Source organism: Eufriesea mexicana, unplaced genomic scaffold, assembly GCF_001483705.2.
Source record: "Eufriesea mexicana isolate 0111107269 unplaced genomic scaffold, ASM148370v2 scaffold3780, whole genome shotgun sequence".
Classification (NCBI taxonomy): Eukaryota; Metazoa; Arthropoda; class Insecta; order Hymenoptera; family Apidae; genus Eufriesea; species Eufriesea mexicana.
This window is the reverse complement of record NW_016911795.1, coordinates 1,438,444-1,461,950: the sequence shown is the minus strand read 5'-3', so window position 1 is coordinate 1,461,950 and position 23,507 is coordinate 1,438,444. Positions and strand designations below refer to the sequence as shown.

The window sequence follows — 23,507 nt, the reverse complement described above, 5'->3', positions numbered from 1 at the left end:
AATTTTTTATAAAGTCCAAAGAAAATGAGAGTGTGAGTGAGAGTAAAATTAGACTATGATTTTATAATTTATGTATTCGAAAGAAATAGATTTTGTGATTCATCAATTCTAACACACAATATCACAGACTAGTCTCTTTTCACAGTATAATCTGGCTCGGTGACTGTCGATTGGAATCAAGTCTCCCGGAGATTCCATTAGATCAACAATGAAATTCGGTTTTAGCAATTTTGTTGGAAAAATTGATGAATAATGATCTTCTGGAGTTACATTTAAATTTTCATTTTCATCGGTATTTTGCTGTACAGATTCATAGACTGTGATAATTTCTGGACAGGAGATATCTTTGTGCAAATACGAATCAAAGGTATCTTCTTCCGTTGAGGCTTTTACCTAATAAAAATATCTTAAATTAAGAAATTAATTATAAGAATTAAAGTATCCCTAAGTATCCAACATCTACCATTTTGATTCTGAGAAAAAGAAAAATAGAAATTCAAAATCCTTTACTTCTGGTACCGCGATCTCGATCCAAGCTTTTCCGTATTCTGCTCGCACCAAAGCAGCAGGCAGATGTACCCTATCGGCGATCACTTTGAAGAGTAAGGCTCTTTCAAAATAAGAACCAACTCGTAACATTCCTAGTGGTATTACACTAGTCTCTATGCTCTTCTTAATTTCTTTCAAATGAATTTCTAGCTGATGATCTATGCATCTAATAAGGGGATCCGGACCTGACATTTGTTGTACCACGAACTTAGCCAACATTTTAGCACGTGAAACTACATAATTGACATTTACGAATCCTTGTGTTGTCTTTGATACTCTGTATTGAGAAGTGTATTCTAACTATAAAGTCTCTATAATGAAAAAAGTATAATAATCCTCTTACACGTTTTTTGACTCTACGGCGATTAATTTACATTTAAATAATTTTATATAATCATAGAGACAAGTATCGCATTGAAGACGACCAAACTTGGAATCCATCGTTAAATTCATTATTTCAGTAGATAAAAAAACCTTTTTAGATTCGATAGTATTTACATTCATGTGTTTAGAATCTTAAAAAAAAAAAAAATAAAAAATTAATCTCACAAAAATTAACAATGAGGGAGATAAGTAGTGCTGGTCACCTTCCGTATTCAATTGATAAAAAGTTTCCTCGCGAATACAATTAACTACGTAAATGGGTTCCAGAGGGCAGAACTTGAATCGCAAAATATCATCCAGTATAGGAAACCTAGATGAAATCGATACTATATAAAAAATCAGATATAAAATAGAATATAAAAATTCTACAAATACAATACGTACGCACAAACGTTTCTTCGAAGCACGTAAAATCCATCCCGTGTAACATCGTGTAAAGAAAGTCGTCCAGTGAAAGCAAACTTGATTGATAAGTGTGAGTTAAACAAGGCTTCTATACACATGTCCCATGAAGGAATGATTTGCGCGGTCGATCGATTGTTCAGCATGCTATAATTATCATTTTCATAAATCGTATTATACAACATTTATGGAATAGTTCAACCCTTACTAATTTAGATATCTAGCCGATACAAAAGCATCCGCCAATATCGGATCAGCGCATAATACTTGAATTAATTGGACGGCTGCATTTCTTATTGGAATCACCTTGACATTGCATAATAAATTATATAATCTCTGAGGACCTTTAACATTCAGGAATTCCTGCCTCCCGATCTTCTCCACGCACATAATGGACAAAGCTTTGCAGCAAGTAATTTTGAAATCATTCATTGATATGCAATTTAACTGATAATGAATTGCGCGATAATTAATTCAGTTATAGAATTGTACATTGTGGACTTTTTAAAATTAAAGAGAAAATATACTTCGAAGGATGCACACATAGCCTCGATTATATCCGTAGTAATTATATTACGTCTCAAATTCAGCTTTCTTGCAATTGTGATGAAACATTTTATCCCTTCAACGAGAATTTCAACAGGAACTTTTCCCATGGTTTGGTTCATTAGCCACAATAAATAATTCTGTGAATAACATTCTTAAAATATTTTTTGTTAAAACAAATAGTGCAATTATTTGAACAAATAATTACCTGTCCCTGAATGTTCAAAAACTCTTGACAATTCTTTATATCACATTTTAACAACTGACTCAAGGCGAACAAAGCTGCCTGTCTGGCAGACCATTTCAGATTCTCGTTTTTGAGTACATCTGAAACGGTACAATAAATGTTTACGTTGTTTGAAAAAGATGCTGATTATTTAAACTAACCTAAAACATTTTTTATGCAATCACTGGTAGTTAGATCCTCGGCTGCTTGACTATACAGAGTCATCATACCAATCCCGTAACAACTTATTTCATACATATCAGTTTGCACATTGCCCATTAATGTATGCAACAAATAATTGATAATGCCGTACGTGTAAAGTGCCTTCCCAGTAAATATATTAGCAATAAATCAAATGATATTAGATTTGCGTTTCAAAAACTATGGTCTGTAGCAAACTAAATAAGCCCTCAAAATCATTTATGATATTCTATGATAATTAATTATTTGTGCACTGTTCGTAAACTTTCGTTGGCATATAAATGACCCTGGCTATCTCATTAACTAATTAGTCTGTTTTAAATTAGGTTCAATAAATTGTATACATTACTTTTCTACCCCTAGGCGTGTACGACAAACGGATAGCTACATCCAGAGCTTCCATAAAAAGCTTTGAACTTGATGTATCTTCTATATATTTTAATATTTGTTTAATACCGCCGATATCATCGAACAATTCAACAGTAATAGGATTGTCACAAGCGTAGCAGAGGATCTTGAGTACATCCGCATGAAGATCTTCCAACTCGATGTTCTAAGTTAGTGCAGAGATGTATTTTTATGAAACTTAAAATAGACAACAATTTTTCCTCCTCTTGTAAGAATATTTTACATTTAAAATTTTTAACAACGCTTCAAGACCATTCGTGTGCCGGAAATGATTTTGCAAATGGTTATCTTGATTTCTTCGTACTAAATCGGTTACCACATCGAGTGCAAATTGTTGGATTTCAGGATAAGGCGAATTAAAAAGCTCGTAGACGTGTTCTAAATTAAAATTCTGAAAATTTCAAATTGTTTCAAAATGTAGTCACGAATGCTCAAGAAATTGAATAAAATGGATTATTTAACTTTTCATCCTAATGAACCTTAGTTTCAATGATCATCTTCGCGCCTAAAGGATCTTGCAATAAATTGTATATAATTTGTATGATATTTCTTTTCACATCAGGATCTACTGACTGAAGTCTTTCAAACAAGTTCATATCCGGACACTGTGTTAATAATTGTGCTGTTCCAAGCAAGTCCTTAGATATTTCTGCTAGGATTAAGGACGAAAATTCATGCATGAAGATGTCCTTTTCATTAATAAGAACCTTAGTAAAATATGGAATATAGGTGTTGGAGTCCAATAAAAAATTTCGAACGTTGGGAATGGCTACCATTTCGGCTAACAGTTTTGCAGCAAATCTAAATTTTATGTTGTTATTACATGCACAAAAATTAATAACTTTTTTATTCTGATATTTTTTATGCATTGAAAAAAAAAAAAAAAAAAAATAAAAAATTTTCAATCAGGAAAAAGAATAACGAATTTAAAACAAACCTTCGAGTAAATAAATCTTCGTGTGTGATTAATGAAATTATGCTATCCACGATCTCCAGATCAAATAAGACTTCCAAGTTTTCCTGGCATTTGCTACCAAACTTTGCCAGAGCGGCTGCTGCGGCTAAAAGTATCGGTTTTTCTGGACATTGTAACAATAATATTGTTGTTCCAGGATGTTTAACCTCTAAATGAAGGGAATCGAACTGGTTTTTCGTTTGTTGTTCACGATCCACACGGTCATTGCCCTTAGATGCACACTTCTATATACAATTTACAATATACAATAATTTACAAAAGAAAAAATATAAAACACAAATAATTATAATTTTTTAAATCTTACTTTTACATGTTTTGGTCCCATGTTCCTTTATCTTTTGTTAAAAATTTAAAAATTACTTATACTTATTATGATTTATAGAGTTTTACAATTAATATCTGTGACAGCATATGAATAAAATGTATGACGCGAATATTGCTATAAATTAATTTTTTAGAATCTTTAAATACTTAGATATTGTTTGAACAATATATTTTAATTAAAATGTCTTAACCTAATGGTATTCTTTGATATTCTAATACTTATAAAACTTACTAGTAACATCTTTTTAGTACAGAATAAAAATCTTATATATTAAAAAAAATACGCAAAACTTTTACGGACTATATAATACGTATTTCTGTAATTAGGTACTGTAAAATATATTAAAAGACTTATAGTATTGAAATCGTAACATCAGAATGAGATCGATTCAACAGCGACTACATATGTTTTCTAGTAATACTATAAGAATGTAGGAATATATAAATATATTATTAACATATATTATACGTATTATTTTTGTAATAAAAAAATTGTATAAAAACACTGTACTTTGTCTAAAAATGTATGACTATTAAATTTGTTCTTGAAGTTATATTATGTAATATTATTAGATGATATATATTACTATTGTAGAGTGCATAATCATCTGTAAAAAATAAATTTCATATACCCTGTACGGCGTAACATCGATCTTTATAACGATAAAAATTAACATAAAAAAGTACAAAATAATTATATATCAATATTTACAGTACTATAGTAATACAACAACAATATTATTATGGACGGATGAAATGTTTAGCCAAATCTTAAAACATTAACTTCAGTCATTTATATCTTTTCAGTTTACTATCTATCAAGCATCTTTTAGTATTTGGAAATAATCATACTAAAAAACATTTTGTGTGTGTATATATATATATATATATGTATATATATACACACACATATATGAACACATACTCTTTAAAATGCTATGTTTTTGATTTTAGACATGCGACTGCTCTGGTCAGAAAAATAAATAAGGCAGTCATAGAATGAGAAATACTTAGTAAAAATAGATATTATACAGCTGTTTGCGGAACACCTTGAACTATATGCGTCTTGCTTTTACTTTTCGGTAATGCAGACTGGCTCATGGCTTTACTTAATCTAGGTTTTCCATTTGGTGAACTGGTAACAAATCCTTCTGAATGCATATCTTTCAATGAGATATTAGAATTACTCCTTAACGATGGAGTTGAGCTGAATTTTCGATTATGTGCTAGTCGTTCTTGAAGCTTTGCCTCATTTTGTCGTGGTATTCTAGATCGAACTGGTGGCGTGTCTCGATATTCGTGGATATTTTCCTTTGAAGTGCGAGTCATATTCTCGATTCCCTCCGAGAGTTCATCGTCTCGTACCATCAGGATATCTCCGCTATAGTAGTGGTCAGATTGTCTATTCGTAAGAACAAACGAAATGATAAAAACATACACCACTACCAAAAGCAAATTAATTTTTTCATAACATTACCAAAAATGAGTGAACTTTAATATATTAGATAATTAAATTGTTTTTAGTCAATAAACTAAAGAAGAAATTTCTTGTTAATACTTAAAGCTGTGCAATATGATATATAGATTGTTGCATGTAAAGTATGTTTGAAATACCTGCATGTAATCTGGCAGCCTTTGTTTTGCTTTATGAATTACAAGCAAATATAGAATTAATGAAAAGAATTTTAAATGTTTTGTTAATTGTACTTAATACTGAATGTTATTTTTTATTGTGTTCATAAAGCCAGAACCATCACCCTCATGCGCTACGAAGTGGAACGATGTAGTCATATGGGTTTGGTTCTGTTTACCTTTTCTTACCTTTTGGCATTACGCCAAAGCATACAGCACACTACAGAAAGTACGATTAACAACAAACAGGCAGTGGAAACTGACCAAAAGGCAATTTGTAGTGGTTGTTTCGGCTCCCACCAATACTATATAAATAAAAAAAAAGAAATTCTAAATTTATATGTAGCAAGAAAAAATATATATAATATCTTTACCTCAGTTACTGGTGGATATGTGGGTACTAAACGTCCAATAACAGTTGGTAAATAAACAGACCAAAAAGCACTTTCTGTTTGTCGATAGTTCAATTTTATTGAACTGTTGAATGTAGTATTAATGTTCAAATATTGTAATTGTCCAGGTTTTGCAACATTAAAGTGTAGTCCCAAGATTTGTGATGGTGTGGGATTTCTATATATAGATATATATATAAAAGAAAGGAAAAATACATATTTATGCACAAACAAAAATTAAAAATAACATAACTATAAACTTACCCATACGTTGCGAAATTTGCGTACGCTTTCATAAAGAAATGACTCATATTGCGATCATTATCCGTCCACATATCTCGTTTCAAATTCCATTTCTGGGGGAAAAATTCTGAAGAAATAATAGCTCGTTAATTATGTTACTTAAAGAAAAGTTTGTATGAACAAACTTACCAACATCCATAAATGGAGCACCTGTTAGCCAAAGAAGTTCGGTGTTATGAGAAACTCTTCGCCACTGTGGTAGTCTGAATGCTTCAACAGTTGTATTTAGTACATACAAATATGTAGGCACATGTTTTTCTACCAACAATTTCGCCATTTTATCGAAAGGCGCAACATAATGAAAATCCGACAAGAGCTAAAAATATACTTTGTTGTAAATATGCAAATAACATTACACTATATACAACTTACATTAATATATTGATCGCGAATATTGGTAATATTTTTTGGGTCTGGCCAATATGTGTACATATATTTTATAGCTTCATAAACTCCTTGAGAATTTAGAGTATAGTTATATTGAAGAACAAGTTCCCAAATATTTTGTTCAAACAATTCTGAATCTATAATATATTGATTTCTGGCTAATGTGGCATTGTTATCTAGAATAAATTAAATATTTATTAAATTGTAAAAATTTATAAAATTGTAGCTATTTCACAATACATACATATAAGATATGCTGCTTCCTGAGTAGTCACACCAGCCATATATGCTAAGTCATGTTTAAACTTATGATGTTTTATGCTTTCTTCAGGCATTTCTATAAAAAAACGCCAATCTGATGCTCTCCAATCTTCATACCAATTGTCACTAGGTACTGTAAAATTGATATCCAAAACAGGAGCCCATGGAAACGTTCCTATATGTGGCTTTAATTCAGAATTACCCAGTTCAAAAAAGGATCTACCATTTTTCAAGCATTGCACCAATTTCCAGCTACCATCTATGCTACAGCCTAACATTTCTGCATACACCCTAGATGTATTCTGTGCTCTATACTTGTCTATTATAATTGCCCAGTCAGCCAATGCAGAACCTGATTGAGCTATTACTTTTGATACCATTTCTCTGGTTTTAGGTGCAACCATTAATAATCCTGCACTTGCTGCTCCTGCACCAGGTCCAAAAAGTGTTATTGCATTAGGGTTACCATTAAAAGCTTTGATATTATCATAAACCCATCTCAATGCCATAGCTTGATCCAGAATCCCATAATTTCCAGGACTATTCTCATCTCCTGTACTCAGAAATCCTAGAGCACCTAGTCGATAATTAATAGAAACAACTACCACATTATAAAATGCAGCTAACATGTGAGCTGGGAATAAATTGCTGGCTCCATGAGTAAATTCTCCACCATGAATATAGAACATTACTGGGTATAATTGAGCTAAACCAGAGTCAATACATGGAGTAAAAATATTCAAATATAAGCAGTCTTCATCCACATCACGAATTCCTTTAGTGGCACCAGTATATGCACTAGGTTGAGGACAGGCTGGTCCCCAATCAACGGCTTGTAGCAACTGCCAACCTCTATGAGGTCTTGGTGGTTTAAATCGTCCTTCTTTTATAGGTGGCATAGCATATGGAATACCAAGGAATACATTAACATGCTTTGTTACTCTTTCGACTGGTAAGCTCCAAGGCTTATGTCTTGCTTGTGGATCATCATACAAATAAACTTTAAATCCTTGCACTTGGCCATAAGTTGTAAGCACAGTCACATCTCTCTTTAGATTTTTAGAGTCAGGTCTTTCTCTTCCTTGAAGATCTTCTCGCCAACCACCTAATACTCCAGGAAGAGGAAGTCTCGATGTTGTGTCCTTAAAAACAATAATCTTTTTGTAATTATAATCTTTAATTAATTTTATTTCTTTTAATTAATACGAATATTATATATTGATCTTTTAGAAATATAATATAATTTCTCTGATAAAATAAGCATAAAAGTTGACTAATTATTCCACTTACCTCGTAAAGATACCGATGCTCTGGTGCTTTACTAGGTCCTCTGTAAACAGGATCCAGGTAACTGGGATGATACCCATACCTCCTATCCTTGTAAATATAAGTGTCGGTTTGGTAATCCGGCCTATTTGAAGGCACATATACTCCATCGCGACTGTAATACCGACTACCCGGGGATATTTGTTCCTGACACAACACCGTAATTGCGAGAAAGCAGAGATAAAAACAGACGCGTCCAATCGACAAATATAGAGTATACGCGGCCATCTTGTCCGCGTACGGATTGGTGTTTCACCGTAAACAGACAGATGTGGCTGCGAGTGTGTATACAAGCGTAACACTTCTTTAGGCACGTAGTAAAACGAGGAACTTGGTCTTCCAGGAAACTCTCGATGAAGCGGGGAAAAGCGAAAGCTACTACGAAAGTAAAATCTTACCAGTGGTTATATACTCATTGAGAACATGCATAGACAAGGAAAGTCGCCTTTAGAAATAATTGAAACAATTTTTTTTTTATTATAAAAAGAAGAAGTTAAATAATCGAAATTGTGATGATTGCACATGTGCATTTATGAAATCGACACGGATTACAATTGTCACACGCGTAGGGCAACACCCTTTAACCTGTCACGTTCGAAAACAATTGTTCTCCCCCTCCTTAAAATGATCAGACATCAGGTTTTTTTATGATATAACAATGATATCGACACATCACTATTCACTTCAAATATTCTAATTTTATAAATTTATATTAACTTTAAATATTTCTATCTTGAATATACTTAAATATTATTAAACATAAATATATGATATGTTTTTAAATTAACCAAATTAGTGAATTGAATGTACTGTAAAATAAAATTATAAACGCGCGTGTATTACCAAACAGATTTGTTTCAAAAAAATGGTTTGCAATACAAATGTTACTCGGACTAATGTCTAGAGTGTACTGAACGGTAATATCACTCTCGCGTACAAATGCTGTGATCAACCGTCTATGCGCTAATAAATAATGTCACTGAAACGATCGAAAAGCATGATTTACGAATATCTATAATCGTTTAAGCGTGATATTGCATGAACACATGAGTCGTACTCACATTAAGTACATTCAGGTATAGTCAATCATGCAACAGGTATGCTTATCTTCAAGCAATTTTATCTGAAATAGATTATGTCAGCGATGCTCATTTTAAACGTTATTTCGTGCTAATTTGTTGTTACTTTATTAATATTTGAAAATAATTAATTACTAAATTGCTTAATAAAAAATTTCTTAATATCATCAGTTTGTTTTGACATAAGTTGTAAATATTATTACTTTTGAAAGTGATTGTAGAGTAAAACCGGATCATCATTGAATACCATTCAAATTGATAACATACCATGGTATGAATAACACAATAATCAACGATTTCCCGCTCGATTCCGCCGTTGCTTTCGTTGATAAATAATTTCTCTATTGATTATGATCACTTCGTTTTCATTTTTTGTTGTTTTCATTGAATTTTTAATACCTGAATGATCAAATATTTAAAGATCAGAATTTATAAAATTATCATCTAGATCAGTAGAATAAATTCTATATAGTTAAAATGATTTTTTAATTGAATATATAATTACAATATGATATAGAATATGATACAGTCAGTAATTTGTTGGAAACTATATAGAAGATATTAATTCTCGCGTATATGTATAATAATAACTATTAAGTGCAAAAATTATCTTATATTTAGAATTATATATATTGTTGGAAGAATTGTTTTAACCACGGCTAAAGGCGCGACAAAGTAAAAGTTTTTTTATCTGTCGCCCCTTTTGTCATCTCCCTCCACACGAGTTCTTCAATTTACGGCAATTGCTGGATTTATTACTCATTCCCCAGTCGACTTTACTTACATGCTTGTACAGTCCCAGTAAAGAATTTAATTATGTTGGTCTGTTCTTCATTATCCTGTAAGATCGTCACGCTTGACACGACGGGGTCGGCTTCTGAGAACAAAAGTGAACTGTAAGTCAGTCACGAATTGTAAAGAAAAATCTTAAAAAATGTAATATATTTTGATTTCGTTCTAATATTTTATAAATTATTTCTTACCTTGAATATGATTTCAGTTAGAGGATATAAATATGTCTTAAGATAATTAATTTATTATATATTATTATATATTCAAATTTGAAGAGTTTGTAACAAATGCAAATTTATTGCACACAAGTCCATCCTGGTCTGGTGTTCGCATAAAGTTGATTTAAATGGATGCTATTATATTCGTTGTTTGGGTCTCATTATGCATACATTCTTTTTTGTGGGAACTTTGGAATTAAAACAGTCTTTGAACTCGTGGGAATAAGATAAATCTCCATAAATGCAATTATTCTTTTTAATGCCCATTACCATTTAACGTACGCATTAATATTCTGCTCACGTTTGTAATATTAAATATTGTTCCAATTAGCGTAATTTTTTGTCCCTGAAACTATGCAAAGTTAACAAATATTATAACAAACTTTACTTAGAAAATAAAAATTTACCCTTACTAAAAAAGGAAAAAATAAAATAATTCATAGCTTATCAAGTAACATAGCTTTAATATTAAATATTAAATCATAACTCAATCCAATTCTCGTAGGTTACTCAAAAATTATTCTTCAGATATTATCTTACTGGGACTATATCCCCTCTTAACACTTCAATTTTTCATTGAAGATCCTCCCTCAATCATTCTGCTGCACTTTTTCAGGGGTACATAGCCTGCGCGTGGTAGCCGATCGAGTTCTTCGGGTTTAGGCACAGATGCACCGGTGGTGGTCGAAGGGTGGGGGTGGTGCGTGGTGGAGGCACTCTCACAGTCTGGGGCCCACTTGTTCGACGATCGTCTTGTCACTCGAAAGCGCGTTGCTATTCCGGGAAGCACGATTTCACGTGTTCGGGTTTCCTCTAATCTCGTGCTCCTTTAACGTATCGGTACTTTGTGACTTTCCCGCGAACCACTCGAATCCTACTGATCCTTCAACGTCGCGTGCAAGTGTGGAATAAGTGATTTTGGGCACTTGAGTGCATTCTAGAAGTGATACTGCAGAAAGAATGCTTTAAAAAATTACAGAAGTTATAATAAATTGTTTTATATTTTTATCAAATTTGATATATACTATAAAAGAAAAATGACCACGGAAACATTTTCAAGGGAACTAGATGCTCATATAGTGACCTTGCTCACAAGGATCTCCGCGTTAAAAGAAAATAATGCAGAACTAACGGAGAAGAAAGCACCTATGTCGATAGAAGCTCGTAGTTTAGAACTTTGGAGAGCAGTGGCTGTAGAGTGTTTCGCTACTTTTCTCTTCAGTCTCGTTGTATCCGGTGCAGCAGCGTCCTCTGCGGTTTCCGGAAGCGGACTTTCCGTCTTAGCCACTGCTGTAGCATCCGGTTTTGCAATTTCGGCGATTTCTTTCATCTTTGGCCATATTAGTGGTAAGTTCCTTAGATCACGTGATTGTTAAGATTGATAAGATTATTCAATTGTTAACATAATTCCTATAATTTTAAGTATTTTTAGTAACTTTTACTGTTTATTTTTATATCATTATATTTGCAAGATAAAATTCTTTAATAATTTATCAATTTGGTATTTCTTTTATATATGAAATTTTATTTAGCAATTTAAAAAAGTTTGGAAAGAATATTTTATTTGCGTAGTTTGTATTCGGTCCTCGTGGTTTCTCTCTCGATTGGCTCATTAACCGATTATAGTGACCGATAGAAACAGTACGCTACGCGTGCAGCAGAACGAATGCGAGAGTGCGCTCTATATTACATATACTATGCACACGCCTTGAAACCCTTGTATATTAACTCGAAGCTTTTGTTACTGCTAAGTAAAACATGTTCATTTTTCCTTTTAACGAAGAAAATTTACGATAATATTGGTAGTTAGCTAACCTGTAACAAATTATATAATTTAATTCAACGTATCTAGATAATAACCTGAAAATATCGATGATTCTTATTTTACACTTGTTCAAGATATAATCATAGTATATATAATTGTCATTTTCATGAAAGGATATAAGATATGCGCTCTGTATAGTTTTGTATGTGAGAATATAGGTTAAAAACTTGTAATAAAATGGTAAAATGCCTGACGTGCAGGTGGACACGTAAATCCAGCTGTCTCAGTATCTTTCGCTTTGTGTCGACGGATCTCTCTACTCCGTGCTGCTCTCTACATCGCCGCACAATGTGGAGGTGGTATAGCCGGCGCTGCAATGTTATATGGGTGAGTGATTACTTTAGAATACATTACATAACAATTATTTTTTAAAATCATACGAAGCTTTTAATCCTTGGTAGTTTTTATACTATACTTTATTAAATCAAATGTAGGTAAATTTTATCACTTTTATATAGTTCAAGTTCATCAACCTGATATTTTGAATAGAAGGAATTGACTATGATAAATTTTCAAACTGAAAAATGTTTCCAAGTATTTATACATACGGTAGAAACGCGATATTAGAAAAGGTGAGATACGGAACCCCAAAAAGGCAGCTGCTAGATACAGAATCCGAGAAGATTGCATGGTCAAGCCTTCGAAACTTTTTCGTTTCGCAAAAATGTTTGGTCCACTTTTAGAAGCCTTCTAAAATCAGTAGAAGCATAATTATAAAATTTTACGTATAATAACAAACAAATATTATAGATATGTTTAGTTTTACGAATATATACGTATGTCATAAATGGGGTGCATAGCTGCTTGCTAAATTTGAAATAATTCGAAATTATTGCTTAGACAAATTGTTTATTTTTATTAGAATCAGATGTGAGGCTGATAAAATGTATGATAACCAAAGAATTAAAAAGATTTGTTATACATTATACATGGTAGGATTTCTTTACTTCTTATCCTCAATTCATACTTTGGATCGCGTTATTTTTATGGCAGAGACTTTTACTCATCTTGCATAGCTGCGAGCTACAATTGGAAGAACTGGTCAATATCTTTAAATTGCATACGCATCTTTATTATTAACCCATAAAACCCCCGTGCATAGTCTATAATTCACGGGGTAGCGAGTTTCCGTGACCAAGCAATGATCAGGAGCGCACGAGCACGCTGTTGTAATATCTCTTTTTCTCTCCAGTCGAATGGAGAAAGACTGGCCCGTGCAACTTGGTGCACGTGCCTCGATTTCGCCCATGGTTAAAAGATTTCGTGCTGAAAGAGGGAGAGGAAAAAATGAAAAAGGAGCGATGGGCTCTCAGGGTACCATCGGTTATATCAAAGAGCTTCTTCAATTGTCGACCAAGGAGAGGAGAAAATAAATATGACAATGATCTGACCATACGTAAATCATTATGCTTTTTCCCCGTGTTTCTTAGAAATGATTGCTTCTCTCTTCTCTTTGTTTAAAATTATCATATCTTTCCTTCCGTTCTTCTTAGAAATCGTCATCTGGAAATAATTGGAACGCAAGATTAATTAAAATCTACCAAATCATAGAAGTATACGCTTCTTCCGAAAAAATGTAGTTGTAGGTGTTAGATGCATATATGTTTATGTACCGCTATGATATATAGTGTAGTAACAGTGTAAATCTCCTTACAAGAGCAGACAAATTTCATGCAAGATAACCATCCAATCATTAAGGTTTCACTTATAATAGACTTATACAATAAAGTTACTAGTCTGGATACCATAAATTGAACAATTTAATTACATTCGCTTAGACGATCGATGAAAAAATTGCAAACAAAGAATGAAGTGACACAAGGGAGAGTAGGAGAGGCAGAAAGAGGCACGCGTAATTGGCAGAGCTAAGGGGAGAAGCTCCTTCGAAGGTGAGCACCTGCCTCGTTCCGTGTAGGCTGCGGCAGGCCACCGCCTCGCAGCTGCCGCAGATGTTCCATGGACCAAAAAAGATCGCGCGGAAAAAGCAGGCACCAGAGACGAGGATAATGAATACCTATACGCACCGAGGTGGGACAAGTTTCACGACGCGATCGTCTCTCATTGAAGGAGGATACGCTGCGATACGGGATCAGAGCAGATGTTCTCTGCATTTTCGAGGATTATTGTCCTTCCTTTCTTCTTCTATCTCCGTCTTATTTGCTTTCTTGTTTCCTCATCTTGTTCCTGTCGCTTTGTCATTTGCGTTGCTTACTTGGAATTTTGTTTCGAATATCTAAAAAGATATAACTGTAAATAATTGTAAAAAGGAATAGCAGAAAAATGAATATAGATAGTTTACGATGCAGTAATCGGTAATGATATCGTCAAGAGGTATGTACCTGAGAACAGTTCAACCTGTAACTGGATGTCACAGGTTCATACAGGTTGAGTGAAAGTTGTGGACCCCTGATTTTATTCCATAAGTTTCGTAGAATAGAAGCCACCACCCCTATGTAAGTATCAAGCCCCCTCGTGAAATTTCATCGATACACTGTATCCGGGGTAAAAAGAAGAAACACCCCTTATGGTTCACCGCAGATACACTCTGTGCGTTATTATCTGTCTATTAAGGTTTTCTACGTGTTAAATAAGACACGATTTTGCCTTGGTTTTAAACCTACATATCAATAGGCGAGGAATAATCACGGTTGTTGGAAATGAAACATAAAAATTTGTTTTTAAATAATCTTTTGCTGGATAAACACAAATTGAAGACCTGTATAAATTACACTTTTCTTGAATCAGATCTTATGTGGATTGAAAAAAGTATTGTATAATATAGAGTTGCAGTTGTTCATGGTATCCCTAACAGTTTAATACAGCGTCAGATTCGTCATTCGCGGCGAGATCATTCTTAAACCACCATATGAGCCCACAAAGAGATAACAAGTGCGCGATATGTACCGAAATAATAATCGAACAATACTCTAGTTAACCAACGAGGTTCGCCATCCCTTCCAAAAATGTCTCTAGGGAATGCATGCACCCCAGTGAAAAAAAGAAGGGCCAGAGGGAGAGATGGAGAAAGAAATAGCACATATTCTTGCATCTGTTACAAGCGGGTCAGTGGATGGTGTGTGTATGGCGTTTGTAAAACACGTATCCTTGCATTTGTTGAAGGGTGGTCGCTCCCAGTGCGATACTTCCCCTGAATATAAATAAAAAAAGAAATGGATAGACAGTCGAGCAGATAAATCGTAAACCGAATTGACATGGTGGAAAGATTATGGGAGAATCGCAAATCTAACTATCCGGAAAGGATTTAGTATCGTTTTATTGACACTATACAAGATTTTCCCATTATCACTTTATGTGGTTTTTGAACGGTACAAGAGTATAAATATGAAAATTCATAAACTTTATAGAAAATTTAAAATATACTATTTTTCTCATTTTGCTGACACAACTTTCTCAACCTCAAGGGGTAAACTTTCACGATGGTATAAATTACTGTGAAACTTAGATGAGCGAGTAATTTGTACGATAAATCACGTTCGATTTTCTTTTGCTCACAAAACGAAGGAATGATCGAAATGTATTGAGCAAGATTCCTTGGAGAAAGATTATTACACCGGAAAAGATATACGCATTGGTATAAAACTATTTGTCAAGGGAATTCACCACCATGGACTAAGGAACAGCTGTGAGGAAGCAGGTGTGTTTGTGACGTCAAGCAAGACACATGTAATGCGCGTGGCGAACCGGATGTCCAGCGAAGAAACAGCCTGATACACGTTTCCTATCCTTCAAAAATATTTATGGTACTAGATTATGTTTTTCTTGAAAACTGAATTTAATTTTTTCTACTTGTATCTCTCTATGATCAGCATCCAAACAGCAGTGTAATTAATTTGATTGAAATTTATTTTAATGAAGATGCAATAAAACGAAACGAAGAAAAAATGGATTCATCGAGCTGATACTTTTAAAGAATCGACATGAACACGAAGAAAGTTCGTCATGGCCGAGGAATATCATTCATTGAAAGAAGACGATCTTTTGAAGGTAGAGATTTACAATTGACAAGCAATATCCAAGTTTCTTCGAAAGCCTTCGATATTGAGTTCTTAAGCTGTGATTTCGAGGGCCTTCCTCAATACTGTCAGCCAACTAGAGACCTTCCTCCGGATTTTCTTTGCCGATAATTTTCCGCCCAATCAAATATGTACGCATTTACCTTCCAAAGATATCGAAAATATTTTCTTCTAGAAATTTTAAACCTAGACTTGAATATTAACCATTAAAAATAATGAAATTCATCTATTTCTTCACGTTTTTCTACCAATGTAGTTCACAGAAACTTAGCTATTGGTATATAATTTGTTTATGACATATTGTTAACTAAAGATTTTGCATTTTGGGTAGCTAGTTTCCTTCAAACGTTGATATAGGTGGAGAGAAACTGTTGTTCAGCTGAAAATATAGCGTGAAAGCCAGGTGGGTCAGGTAGAACCGTTTCAGTAGGAATGTTTTACCTGCTCGAAACACCTTTTACCGCGGACACAAAGCGGCCCGCTTAAACGATCCTCGCGATATTCCAGCTTTTACAACTTTGAATCGTAAGCGACGGTTATTTCTCCTTGGAAATTTCAGCCGTCAACGGTGTTCTGTTGCTTCTCTCCGTTAGTGAAAATAAATTCCGTGTGACTGATGACGAAGAAAAAAGCAGAAAACATATGGCGATCTTTCACGCATCTCTTAAAATCCCTGATTCACTATTTAGAGCACACGGTGTCTCTTCTTAAACTAAATATTTAAACGTTTTATGTGCTGGGAAAGTTTACACCTCGTTTTCTTTGTAATGGTTCCATGAAGAGTTAGAGATGATAAGAAGCCAAATTTCTTGGTGTTTAGATTTCTGTAAACGGAGCAATATGATTTTTGTTATTCAAATTAATTATTTTTCTTATTTCGTAGGAATAGGTTTTCGGTTCTTCATTTTCCTCTTATATTATTCTTCTTTCTTCGTGCTTCTGTTGTTCACTCATTTCTAATTGATGATTTATTACTTTATTAATGTATCATGTAGTCCAGATAACTATAGTTTCAGCTTAATAACTATTAATTTTCTGCAATTATAAAAACTTCTTTCATGGGAAATCTTTTTCCTTTTTTTTTTAGAGTATAAGAGATATATTTACCTTGAATTGTGTTTAATAAATAAAATAGAATTCAAAGATATTTGTGTGTAGTATTCTGGATGCAGAAGAAAAGAACTTGCAAGGTTAAAATGCTTTAACTTAGGGTGGGATGAACGAAGCAGAATAGTAACAGATGGTCACAACCACGTGTTCGTTCTCAAGAATCATCCCAATCCTTGATTGTAGGTTGTACGCTTAGATACATGCGTAGTCAGCCTGTCAACTCTGTACGAAATCTAATTCTTAACGCAGTGGCATAGACCGCAACTTCTTCACCTGTATTTTAAAAAAGTTACTTAAAATCTACCTTTCGTAATAATTTACAATATTATTCACATTACAGATATAATAAAATTCAAATTATAAATTAAAACAATTAATTAGCGTTAAAAAAAATAAGAGTTATCAGAAGAAAAATACTTTTTATATCTTCATAATAATTTCATGAATATGAAAAATTTGTAACGTTCCAGAAGTTTGAAAGGAAATAACTCTTGTTGTCTGTACTCTCTGTTTCGAAACTATGCTCCTACCAAATTCGACGTCTTTCAAAAAGCAAAGGCAGAAAACATCTGCCATCATTTCGTATCCTTTGGTCAAAGGAAAATCATTTATAGGCTCCTAAAGCTCTTTTGTGACTGCGACTTTACGCTACCAATATTGAAAAGAACCACTGAAGATTCCTTTCGTACAACATATGGCTGGCACGTGTTCCCCGTAGAAAAGCACGGCCTACGATTTGAATAGGATTCTATAGAGGAGAATCCGCAACGATCTTCGAGGTCAGCTGCTGAGATTTCTTTTCCTCCCGTATCCTAACAGGTCAATAAGGTTCTTGAGGGTTATCGATATTGCTGCTACGAATCTATGAACTAATTGGCACGGTGAAACTGGTTGTACGTACAATTTTCAGTATTATAAAAATACTATTGTTAAGTACTTCTGACATGTCTCCATTTGTATCTAAAAAAATATCATATCTTCATTGAAAGAAATTTTCTAGTAGTCCGATTAAAAAGGAAGAACTACTTTGAGAATTTTTTCCAAAGTAGTTATAAAACATTTTAATACCAATAATTAACTTAATTTAACAGATGAGGATTTCGCTTACTCATAATTAGAGAATACTTATAATTTTGTAGTCCAAATCCTTATTTCTCACTTGATGTATCCGTGTTAGGACGTCTACAACTTTGCAAATTTTAAATTCTGCTATTTTATAACAGAATAGTTTTAGATATAAAGTTTGTTAAATAATGAAAATTTGCCAATTAATTAATCTAAATTTTGAGTTGAAAAGGAAAAGTTATTATAAATATACAATGGAAGTTTGGAGGACAAACATAGAACCAAAGTAAGAACAATGATCAGACGAATTCGTTTATTTGTAGACGTGGTTCCCCATGAGTGTGTAAATACACTTCCTGCACCTTTTTTATGTTTCCCATTCATAACCAAGGGAATTGAATTCTGAGACCCTGCTTTGAGCTTTCATCGAAATCCTGTGCTTTGTCATCTTGAATTTCTATAAACTGCACTGATTCTAAGAAAAATACATGAAATTAATCATTTTGCTTCCTCATTAAAATTTTTGAATAAAATGGAAACTATACGGATATTGCAAAGAAAGATTTACTATATTTAGGCATATATATTTGAATTTTTGAAGAAATTATCAAAAAAATATATTTACTTTCAACAAACATTTTTTTTTTTTTGCCTACCTTACGTCTTTCTAATTCCATAAAGTGTAGCGTTCCATAGAATTAATCCATAAGAGAAGAGTGGTCAAGCTTCTTGTAAAACTTCCCACAACTACTCGTCCTACATCAGTAACTCGCAATGAACCTAATTTTCTGGTTTAACCACAACCTCCAAAGCATCTGAACTTTCCCATAGGACAAGACTTTAGAATGGGATCACTGAGATCTCGTCTCGCCTGTAACACATATCATACACATGTGACGCTTTTCCTAGTTGAAAAAGGGAGCCAGGAAAGGGGCCACTAACGATAGGGATATAAAGTTTATGTATGTATACGTCCCAATCACTTTATGGGGGGAGTCCCGGTGGGTGGAAAATATCAATAGCTCGTTAAACACGATAAAGGCCTAGTGAAAGTGATACGCACCCCTCTGTGCTCGAATTGAAATTTATTTTAAACGTTGTGTGAATCTTTGGACCATTGAGAGTGTTCGTAAGGTTCTTTTGCCCCCGTGCGAATATGAGACACAGGTTGCATTCGGTCTCTCGAGTCAAGTGTACGCGGGATTAAACAGCGAAACGAGTCTCGGTTGAGTAACCATAACTTCTCGAACGGAAAACATGAGAAAACAACTGACAATCATGGGAAAATAAGTTGTGAAATTTTTCTAATAGGTAGCAAATGACGTTGGACCAAAAAAAGATTTTAACATCAGTTTTTACACTTTTTTGCATAGCTCAGTCTGTAAAGGAGGAAATTTAATTAGTTTTAAAAAATAATTATAAGAAAATATTTTATCATAAAAAATAAAAAATTTTCTACTTTTGTAAGTAATAGTTAGAGAAGATTCGAGTAAAATTGCTTGACATTTTTAGACTATGCTTGTGGTTGGTAAAGAGTACATAAAATAGAAGCTGGCCTGCATTTTGGTAGCAAACAGTAGGTGCAAAGAATGTTCCCATTTTATCTGCGATGAAATGGGTCTCTTAAAAAGTAGTGATGCGAAAGAAAATTTGTTAACTTCTTTTGGTACGTTTCAAAGTTTCAAACAATTTCTGAAAATAATTATTAATAAATGTTAAAGGAATAATATTAAAGTAATGTTTTTTAATATTAATAAAATCAATTACAGTCAGTTATGATATTTAAAATATTACAAAAGAATATGATTCTTGGTCATTAAAGGAAAAGTCAGCAAAAATTTGTTTACCATTCTGAATCTTGAAAGAAGAATGATTTTTGTTTTCATTCTATAGGCGCCAATACAACACATTAATTCCAATTGTGCGATTATAATCTGCATTTCTGATTTCATCAATTCATTCTCTCATGACGAGATCATAAGGCCTCTCGAAATAGAGAGGAGGTGTGTTGGAAGTAGAAAAAAAGAAGGGAAGCTTTCATTTGCATTAGTACACATAACGATAAATTTTAAAGGTACAGGGATTTTCAGTATTTAGCAACAAAATTAAAACTTTTCTCCCCTGAAATTATTTTCGACAAATACTACAATTTGAAATCTTATTGATTCCTGTCTGAACTCAATTATCTTTTCAATTCATTCGAATTGAATGATACACGTTCTGAAAAGAAATCAGAATAATCATGTAGATAAAGTATACTATAGTTTCTTAAATATACGCAAAAACGTTTACTACTATTTTATTAAATTTTCCCTATATGTACAGTCACCACTTAAGTAAGCCCGTCTGAAACAGATGGCTTTACGCGCTTTAGATTTATTCAATAATTAAATAATAAATAATTCTTATGTTAAAGGGTGACTACACCTTCCAACACGCAGACCTTGACTTCCCTAGGACGTCTTGGGGGACCTATTGAAAGGCTTTTAGTAGAACTAGCTCTTTCAGTGCTGATAGTCCTGGCTCATTTCACGTCAGAATCTTCGAAATCATCACCAACGTCAATTTCTTCGAAACCAGCTGGCGTGCTAGCCGCAGCTTATACGGCAGCTACTTTAGTTTCGGTGAGTATATAATTCTCTTTGATTAAAGAGAACCAGTTTCGATTAAAGTACACGCTTCTCATTACTATAAAAATAAAAAAAAGAACGAAAATATCGTGTTAGTATGAAAACATCTAAGAACATAATTCTTTCCTTCTAATCCCCCTCGTCAGTGTGCGCATTCTCTTTTATAACCGGCCTATCCAAATTGCTCCTCGATTTTTTTCGAATCAAACCCAGACCCGCGTCTTTAAACAACACCTATAGTTTAGCGTAAAAAGAAATGTCGAGTAGGGAAGAATAAAATAAGCAAAGGAAAAAGAGGAAAAAGAGGAAAAAGAGGAAAAAGAAGAGTTCGATCCCTCAATTCCACGTGCTCCGAAACGTACATATAATACATTAAAAATAGAAAAATTCAAGCATATTGTACCTCGTACAAGCAAATAAAAGTTTAAAAAGCCTCATTTATTAACTCAAATATTTGACACCCACTTCCTCATGTATAGTCTGAAAACATAAAATATATATAACAGATAAACAAGAGTAATTGCATAGTTGAATAAATTAATGAATATCCTTAATGATATTTCAGAGTCCATTCTTAAATCCTGCTCGGGCACTTGGACCAGCATTTGTCAGCAATCGTTGGGACAATCATTGGGTGTACTGGGTGGGCCCATTATCCGGAAGTGCAGTGGCAGCACTTCTTCACGAATATGTTCTAAATCCTAAACGATCTAGAGATCCACGCGACATGGACGATGGAGATAATTCATCACTGAGGTCTGATGAAGACACATATGACGATCTAGATAAACCATCCGGTCCTAAGTTTCCTAACGCCTATGCAACCTATCGTCCAGTCGCTGGAGCATCCTCGTCGATCTATAGTGCCCCTCCGACTGCCTTAGAACGCGTTGAATCTATTTATGGAGGAACCAAATCACTCTACTGTAAATCTCCGCCTTTAACTAGGGCAAATTTAAATCGTTCACAAAGTGTATATGCTAAATCGACTTCCGGAACTCGAGATGGCCTGATGATCCCTAAACCAGGTCCTCTAGTCCCTGCTCAGAGTTTATACCCAATTAGAATTGGTCAAACCGGTTCAACTTCAGGCCGAGAGAGCCAACAGCAAAATGGACCGAATGGTCAAAATCAAAATTCCCAAAATCATAATAGTACGAATCAGAACATGCAAAATCAACTGCAACAATGCACACAGAGCATTTATGGTATCAGAGGAATCTCCACAAGCATTAGTACTAGGGAAAATGGTATCTACGGTGTGTCCACGGGATCTAGTATATATGGTCGAGCACCAGTTCCTCCTCCTCCGGGTAACCAAAATTCCCAACAGTCAGTTCCAAATATACAGTCTTCTACTCAAACTCATCATCAGCAGCAGCAACAGCAGCAACAGCAACAGCAGCAGCAGCAACAGCAGCAGCAGCAGCAGCAGCAGCAACAGCAACAGCAGCAGCAGCAGCAGCAACCACCACCACCACAGCAGCAGCAACAACAACAACATCAGAATGGAGCAATATCTACAAATTCGGATAACGCAGCAAATTCTAGAAGACCAGAGAGTATGTACGGACATATTTCTAGGCGCAGTGACGATTCTGCATATGGTAGTTACCAGGGTTCAACACGAGGAAATTATGGTAAAATACCTGGACCTCCTGGATCAACAGGACCACCAAATGGACCACCTGGCCCACCACAGTATCGCGAGCAAGGGAGACCTAGTCCAGCCGGACCATTACAACAGAACCAGCAAAACAGTTTTCAGAGAAACTCACCAAATCTTCAATACTGACTGTAAATTTAATGAATATTACTCGGTGATCGTTTCTATAAAGTTGCTGATTAATAATTAGTAACTACAAAAATGGAGAACTTCGTAAGATACTAGGAGTAGTCATTAAATAGGAATGAATGTGATTGAAAATTAAAATTACAGAGTCTGTTAAAAAAAAAAAAGAAAGAGAAAGATATTGTAGTGCCATTTCACAGTGTGACGAGAGAATGTAGAAGAATGGAATATTAGAGAAAATTGCTCGACTATTTATAGTGGCTAAATTATAATATTCCAGAAGTTTCGAAGGAATAATGATGTTTTATCATTTTCTATTCGAGATAGAATTAGCATTTATAGTTGTTAGTGGCAATTGTAATTAGTTCCCAACTATAAAGACTATTAAAATTTACCACGATTAATTGAACGAAAGAAGAAAATATTTTATTGTTTCCCATTTTCAAATGTGTAAAGTTTGCACTTATCTTTATCGTCGGACATTAATAGATTAATTTTTGAATTAATAGTCACGATCAATTATTGCTACACTATGGAATAAACACGCTGAAACAAAAAATTTGAATTTTTTAATAATTAGTAAATGAACTCTCACACGCATTTTGAATTGATCGGTAAAATAAGCTGATTAAAGTTGTAATCAGT

At 33.8% G+C, this 23,507-nt stretch overlaps 3 protein-coding genes across 6 annotated transcripts; 1 reads left to right on the top strand and 2 right to left on the bottom strand.

Moving 5' to 3' along the window:
- Window positions 1–19: 19 nt before the first annotated feature.
- On the bottom strand, window positions 20–4,017 carry LOC108551154 (armadillo repeat-containing protein 3). The gene is made up of 14 exons (XM_017905194.1): window positions 3,997–4,017; window positions 3,654–3,916; window positions 3,196–3,517; window positions 2,940–3,107; window positions 2,658–2,861; window positions 2,269–2,431; window positions 2,090–2,208; window positions 1,863–2,021; window positions 1,561–1,782; window positions 1,318–1,502; window positions 1,099–1,243; window positions 893–1,023; window positions 469–826; window positions 20–393 (listed from the first exon to the last, which is right to left on the bottom strand). Exons 1-14 carry the CDS (start codon window positions 4,015–4,017, stop codon window positions 109–111), a joined length of 2,745 nt encoding a protein of 914 aa, XP_017760683.1. The 3' UTR covers window positions 20–108.
- A 972-nt stretch (window positions 4,018–4,989) lies between these two features.
- On the bottom strand, window positions 4,990–8,896 carry Gli (carboxyl ester lipase-like protein Gli). 2 transcript variants are annotated; one of them, XM_017905212.1, is made up of 8 exons: window positions 8,282–8,545; window positions 6,975–8,133; window positions 6,716–6,906; window positions 6,473–6,659; window positions 6,305–6,410; window positions 6,023–6,218; window positions 5,838–5,953; window positions 4,990–5,418 (listed from the first exon to the last, which is right to left on the bottom strand). In XM_017905212.1, the coding sequence occupies exons 1-8, from the start codon at window positions 8,543–8,545 to the stop codon at window positions 5,043–5,045; spliced, it is 2,595 nt and encodes an 864-aa protein (XP_017760701.1). In that variant the 3' UTR covers window positions 4,990–5,042. The 2 variants fall into 2 exon arrangements, with proteins under 2 accessions (XP_017760701.1, XP_017760702.1); XM_017905213.1 differs by having other exon boundaries at window positions 5,346–5,418; window positions 5,828–5,953; window positions 8,282–8,896.
- Window positions 8,897–11,092: 2,196 nt separating this feature from the next.
- Window positions 11,093–22,865, top strand: bib (MIP channel family protein big brain). 3 transcript variants are annotated; one of them, XM_017905281.1, is made up of 4 exons: window positions 11,093–11,753; window positions 12,432–12,558; window positions 20,857–21,064; window positions 21,636–22,865. In XM_017905281.1, exons 1-4 carry the CDS (start codon window positions 11,444–11,446, stop codon window positions 22,863–22,865), a joined length of 1,875 nt encoding a protein of 624 aa, XP_017760770.1. In that variant the 5' UTR covers window positions 11,093–11,443. The 3 variants fall into 3 exon arrangements, with proteins under 3 accessions (XP_017760770.1, XP_017760772.1, XP_017760771.1); XM_017905283.1 differs by lacking the exon at window positions 11,093–11,753 and adding an exon at window positions 12,118–12,157; XM_017905282.1 differs by lacking the exon at window positions 11,093–11,753 and adding an exon at window positions 12,136–12,208.
- Window positions 22,866–23,507: the final 642 nt, after the last annotated feature.